Below are 6,552 nucleotides of genomic sequence, written 5' to 3'. Positions count from 1 at the left end.
CCTCTCCGCCCCCTTCGTGCCCGCGCCCCCCGGCTCAGGGCTGCGGGAGGGGCCTCCCTCAGGCGGGGCTATCGGGGGCACCCCCGGGGCTGCTGGAGCCGGGCGGGCTGCGGGGACCCGGAGCCGGTGCGAGCCCTCAGGAGGAGCGCAGCGGGCAGGGGCAGCGCTCACAGGTGCGCTCCAGCAGGACGGGAACGGGGCCTGGGCAATGCCCCCGAGGGGACGAACACGGAGTGCGGGGGAAGGGAGCTTACACCTCCACTAAGGCCGGGTTGCCCCAAGCCCTGTCCCACCGGGCCTTGAACACGGCCAGGGAGCCAGCTGGAAGGTACAGCCCATGCCAGGCCATGCATGAGGGGACAAAGCTGAGATGGCAGCCCTGGTTCAGATGGAGCCCACACAGACCGACATCACAACACTCATTTTTCTCTCCCGTCACTGCAATGTAATAGAGCCCTTTGCTACAGTAAGGATGAAGCAGTGATGAACTCACTGAGCAGTGACTTTATAGGAACCTTTCACGAGTGCAAATAAAACCGCAAAGGAGGTGAATCCTCTTTGTGAGAAAGAGCCACAGAATGGTTGGGGTTGGAAGGGACCTTCAGAGGGCATTTCCTTCCAGCCCCTCTCCAATAGGCAGGGACACACTGAATTAGATCAGTTCTGGCTCCTGCTGCAATCCTGCCCCTGCTCTGCTGAACCAGCTTCTGCTCCTTTCCCTCTCGTGCATGCTTCCCCCTTCTTGTACCACCATTACTGTACTAAAGCTCTTTGCAACAACTCTGTTATTTCCATGCCTGAGCACATGCTCTGTATCTTGTAGAACACCACATTTAAGTACATGAATGCATGCACACACTCTAAAATCCAAACATCACGCATCAAGCAGAACATAGATCAGCCTATAAACACCTGCGTGGGTAATGCTGGAACCCATTCCTGCAGCTCCTCATTTCACCTTTGGCCAACAATGAATGGCTTTAGTTCAACCCAGGGTTTTCTTCACAAGTGGAGAAAAAGGGAACAAAAAAGAAAATTGTGTCCTTCAGCAAATGGCAGCTGCTCTTGATACAGAAAAGCTGTTAAAGTACTACTTACTCGTTCAGTCAAAACAAGGAGCAAGAGCTAATCCTGTGGGCCACAGCTCTGGAATCCCTGCAGCGCAGCTGTGCGGAGGTTAAGGCCAGAAAAGAAGTAAGAATCTCCTTAAGATGATGTATTCCATCCTCCTGTCTTACATAGGCCAGAAAAAATCCTACCCCATCATTCTCGCTTTCAAGCCTCAGGAGGACAGGTCATGTGTACTATTATTGTTTGCCAGTGTGCAATAATGCTTTGCTGGAGCACTTAAGACTGTTCTCTCATCTTACTAAAATGCTGTCCCATCAGCTCTTTATTTCCAGACTTTTCTAAAGCTGTTAGTCAGCACAGTTATAATAAGCATGGTTATAAATACCTGTGTGGCTAGAAAGGTTAATTTGAAAACAAATAAAGTGACTTGTTTGAATTTTCTTGCTTACATGTTTCAGTCCCCACCTTCCTTTCCAATCAAACATTACACAATCAAGCTCGCAGCAAAGTGATGGCTTGAAAGCAGTTTCTGCTTCAATAGCCAGGTTGACACAAACAGGTTGGTGTTGTGGCAGATATATCAGTGACTCTGGTTGGTTACAGCTGCTTAGACCCCTTCCACTGGAGCAGCTGCTCCAAGCTCCTGTGTCCAACCTGGCCTTGAGCACTGCCAGGGATGGGGCAGCCACAGCTTCTCTGGGCACCCTGTGCCAGCGCCTCAGCACCCTCCCAGGGAACAGCTTCTGCCTAAGAGCTCAGCTCAGTCTCCCCTCTGGCAGGTTCAAGCCATTCCCCTTGGCCTGTCCCTACAGGCCCTTGTAAGAAATCCCCCTCCAGATTTCCTGTATGCCCCCTTCAGAGTAACGAGCACACTGCCCTGCAGCATCAAAGCATAGAATCATAGACTGGCAAGTTGGAAGGGACCTCAAGGATCATCTGGTCCAACCTGTCTATTGAGTTACTATCAAGATACTGGTGCAGTTACTGAGAGCACAGCAGGAAGAGCTTCACTAGGGGTGACCACTCCCCATGAGCTGGTGCAGGACCCCAACACTGGCTCAATGGCACAAGTCTGTAAAGCTCCATTTCAGAATACAAAGCCTTGTTGAAGAGCCCTGAACCATGCCTGTCCTCTGTTGTATAAATCATCAGTTTTGATCTGTGATTGCTGAATATTGCCCCTCACTCCCACAGCCATAAAAGATAAGGTTTTTTGGATGTGTACCAAGACATCCAAAAGGGTCTGAAACAAAGCTGGACTCAGTCCCTTACATATCAGGCGTCAAGTTGTTCCATGAAATAATTAGGATTTTAGGTACTTAAAAAAAATCACTTCTTTTAGACCATCGGCGTTTGCCAATGGAGACAGCACCCTCGTGTGGAAAACCAAAGTCCCTGTAACACCCAGCCTGGCTTGCTCTGATCAAACCAGTCAGTACCTGGTTGTGAGAACATTTGCACAATCAAAAAGGGAAGCAAAGATCGCAACAGCAAGCAACTTCAGCCCTTCTATATTCAGTTTAAGCTGCAGAAGACTGTAAAGCCCAAAGTCCCAAATACCCATCTGGGAAAAAGGCAAGCCTGAGAACTTGTGTTACCCTACTGATATTCTAAATCTGGCAGCATTCTCTTTCTGCCCCCCTACAGCTGTGTCTCTACAAAGTGTGGTTAAATCTCCTGTTGGCAGCAATGTCCTAGTTCAGTACAGAAAGCTGTAAAGACAGGAAAAGTTCTGTGACTTGAGCTGTTCCTTATATTTGACTGAGTAAATGCCTTTTAGGAGCTGTACCATTTGCTACAGCCCCATTAAAAGCAGGACTGTATGGATCCACTAAAGAACTCATTGACAGCTCAGCATAAATTGCCATCTTTATCCCAGTTCTCCCCTGAATAGGCAACAATATTCACAAGGTAACACAAAATAACCAAGTTCCCAGTGTAGAAAGCACTACCCACAAAACCCTTTCCTGAATCCAGTAACTGAACAAGAGAGAGATGCAAGGGTAGGCCATGCACAGCCTCCCTGAGGACAGGGTAGGTGGCAAGGACATTGATTGCTGACAGTTGTCATAGCAACTGAGCTTTCCAACTGCACTTCTGGCAGTTTGAAGTAAAAAAGTAAGTCATTTTAGTTTGGGGAAAATCCTAATGAAGAGAATCATGCCGATGAAAATAAAGCAAACTACAATTAACATTATCCATAAAAGCCAGTTGACTGATTTCTTTGCATGCTGTTCCAGGCGGTCAGATTCATCCTTCAGCTTCTCAAAGTTCTGGTCTGCCATCCTCAGAGAATGTGACAGCGTCTGTGGAGCAAAGAGAACAAATGGTCTCAAACCCAGGTGTGAAAGTTCTGACTCCTGTTTCTTCCAGCAGAGGAAAGGTTCATCTCCACTACAGAAGCGGACAGGTACTGCCTCCAAGTCTCCCCCCTCTCATCTCACCTGGCATCAAGTTATAGGTATTTAACATATTAGCACTTAACCTTTGGGTTATGCCCTACCTGGTTATCTTGTTTTATCACGTTCTGTGCAGCCAGAGTGTTGTTTTTGAGACTACGAGCCAAACTCAGCATTTCTTCAGCTAATTTCTCCTGCATGTCCTGATGATGCTGTAACATAGCATCCAGCTCCACTGCTGACTGCTTCTCATCAGACGCAAGCCCTCTGCAAGAACATAGGGGGAAAGAATTGCGATTTGGACTTCCTTGAGGGTTGATGTCCAAAAGTATCCCCAGACTCTACAACGCTGACAAGAACAGTCAGATCAGCTGCAGTCATTATTTGCTGGTTTCTACCGGCAGCATGCCACCCAAACGGAAGCACATCTGTGATTTAAAGGTCATTGGGAAAGCAGCTCCCAAAACACTGAGCATCAGAATGAGGAATTCTGACTTACTTCCGCTTCCTTATGTTTAACTCCTCAGAATCTGGAGAAAAAAGAAAGAAATTTGTATTTTAACATGTTATAAAGTCCCATGCCATCACAGGTTGAAGAAACAAGTTTTCTGTAAGGGATTTTCCAATGTCCAAACCCTACTTGGCCCTCTGCCCCAGGGAACATGGATTTCAAATGCTGTCCATAGGGAAAAGCCAACACAGAACACCAAAAGCAGGGTTGAAAGAAGAAAAACCTCAAATTAATCATATCCCTGAGGGCCTGCTTTAAGCCTATGAGCCTCAGGGTTCCCTTTCAGGAAACATTAGGTTGGCCTAGCTCCAACCACTGCAATAGTAGCTACAGAAACTGCAAATTAATCCCTACCAGTTCCCTACGTGAATAACGTGGCTGTGTATTTAGGAGGAATCAAACAACACCTACTCTAAGCTCCTAAAATCACATGAAACAGCATCTACAATAAAGCTAAATTGTCCTTGTTAATTCTATAATTAGAATGTCTGTTCCTGTATGAGTTCTAGTAAAATGGGCTCCTACAAGGCCCTGCTACTACAGTGATAACAACACTTGGGCTTTCATCTGTCAGGGATTAGAGTTCAGTTTGGTTTTAAAATTCGCTATCTTAAATTAAGCCATTAAATAAAAACTACATTTTGGCCAATGTCTAACACATGACCTTCCTCCTTCCCTCCTTGTAAGACTCAGCTTAACTAAAGCTAGAGATAACAATTGATTAAACTTACCATCCATAGCCAAGGGGTCCTCGGAGGCAAAAAGAGAAACAAAACAGAGCATTATAAAGGGCCAGTGATAAAAGACAGTCCTCCAAGCCTATTATGGTACCTGTGCCCAGTACTGAAACCATCCAAACCAGAAAAAGGTGTCTCCCCACACAGCCTGGGGCACATCTGAGGCACAGCCACCAAAGGCAGCAGAATGCTACAGGAGACCCTCTAGAGAAGCAGCAGCACCAAAACATACCGTACCAAGCAGCTCACTCCTCATTTTGCCTGTGCAACGAGCCTTTGTTTGCAGATGAACTGTTTTGGTAGCTGGGGTTCTCTCTTTAGTTGTTGTAGGGGTGCGGCCAGGGGCCAGGAACTGATTTGCCAGAGCCTTTTCAGTTGAAGAAGTCTGTGATAGGAAGAAGCAATGAGAAGTCAATGAACAGCACATTCTGTAGGATGAAGCCAATGGGAGGGTGACAACAAGGATGGGGGGAGCCCTTCTCGGCTGTTGTCCACAGTGAGCTCTGCCTGGACCTGCACTAACTGCAGCGCAGCTTGTTGGCATTCCACAGCTTTCCATGATGTGCATGGTACCATCCAAACCAAGGATCAGGCCGCAAGGACAGCACCTGCCCCTGCATCACACACCAAAGAGGTGAGAAGGATGCAGGGAAGATGTACTTAGCTTTTGAAGAGGAGGAAACAAGTTTCTCCTTTCATTACCACACCTCTATTCTAACTAAAAGCAAAAATCCAACCTATTTATCCACATTTTCACAAAGACTGCCTGCAAAGATTTTATTAAGAGTTATATTGAAATGTAAACCAAAGGCAAACATAAGAACCAGGCAAGAAGGTAAGCACGAACAGAGAATACAGGTTTTTACAAGCCAAACTAGTCGATCTTACCAATTTTTCAGCTTCCAAAAGCCCCTTCAGGAAGTCCACTTTGCGAGAGTATTCATTGAGCAGCTCCGGGGCTGGCTTGCTATCAGCAATGAAAACAGTCCCATGAAAACCAAACGTTAGCAGGATTTCCCATTGTCCAGGCCGCTTTCCCAATAAAACAAATGGAAGAAGTATCCCTATAAATGGCTCTTAAAGAAGCAGTTTTAACAACGAGCCCATAAGGGAACCTTCCCCCCCGCCGGTTCAGAGCTCTGCTCACCTGCTCTGCTTCTTCAGCTCCCGGAGCATGTCCTCAAGAGCAGCCACATACTGAGGGAGAAGATCGCTTTTAACCGACATGAAGGCGGAATACTCGGTCTGACAGAGCCTGCCAGGGCTGCGAGCGAGTCCGCGCCTTCAGCCCTCCACAGCACTCACTGCCTCAGCCTACTCCCGGCCGGGCCGCCCCTCACCTTCTCCAGCCGCCATTCCTCGGGGTCCCGGCGCTCCGCCGCCAGCGCCTCGCACCGGCTCAGGAGCCGTATCAGGTTCAGCTCCAGCCGCGTCGCCGCCATCGCCAACGGCTGCTACCGGAAACCGCTTCAGAGCCACTTCCAGGCGGCGGGCGCCATCTTGGGGCGGGGCACGGGCGGCGCTGGGCGGGCGCTCAGCGCCCTCCCAGGGAACAGCTTCTGCCTAAGAGCTCAGCTCAGTCTCCCCTCGGGCAGGTTCAAGCCATTCCCCTTGGCCTGTCCCTACATCCCTTGTCCCAAGCCCCTCTCCAGGTTTCCTGCAGCCCCTTCAGGCACTGGAGCTGCTCTCAGGTCTCCCCTTCAGGAGTCTTCTCTTGCCCAGCTCTCTCAGCCTGGCTCCAGAGCAGAGCTGCTCCAGCCCTCGCAGCATCCCCATGGCCTCCCTGCTCCAGCAGCTCCATGTCCCTCTCGTGCTGCTGCCCCAGAGCACAGCA

At 48.9% G+C, this 6,552-nt stretch overlaps 1 protein-coding gene across 1 annotated transcript; it reads right to left on the bottom strand.

Annotated features, from left to right (window-relative positions):
- Nucleotides 1-2,807: 2,807 nt before the first annotated feature.
- On the bottom strand, nucleotides 2,808-6,223 carry USE1 (unconventional SNARE in the ER 1). The gene is made up of 8 exons (XM_034070958.1): nucleotides 6,059-6,223; nucleotides 5,866-5,915; nucleotides 5,607-5,685; nucleotides 4,951-5,103; nucleotides 4,713-4,731; nucleotides 3,970-4,000; nucleotides 3,575-3,737; nucleotides 2,808-3,377 (listed from the first exon to the last, which is right to left on the bottom strand). The coding sequence occupies exons 1-8, from the start codon at nucleotides 6,158-6,160 to the stop codon at nucleotides 3,195-3,197; spliced, it is 780 nt and encodes a 259-aa protein (XP_033926849.1). The 5' UTR covers nucleotides 6,161-6,223; the 3' UTR covers nucleotides 2,808-3,194.
- Nucleotides 6,224-6,552: the final 329 nt, after the last annotated feature.

This window comes from Melopsittacus undulatus, chromosome 19 (assembly GCF_012275295.1).
Source record: "Melopsittacus undulatus isolate bMelUnd1 chromosome 19, bMelUnd1.mat.Z, whole genome shotgun sequence".
Classification (NCBI taxonomy): Eukaryota; Metazoa; Chordata; class Aves; order Psittaciformes; family Psittaculidae; genus Melopsittacus; species Melopsittacus undulatus.
This window is presented reverse-complemented; position numbering and strand designations above follow the sequence as displayed.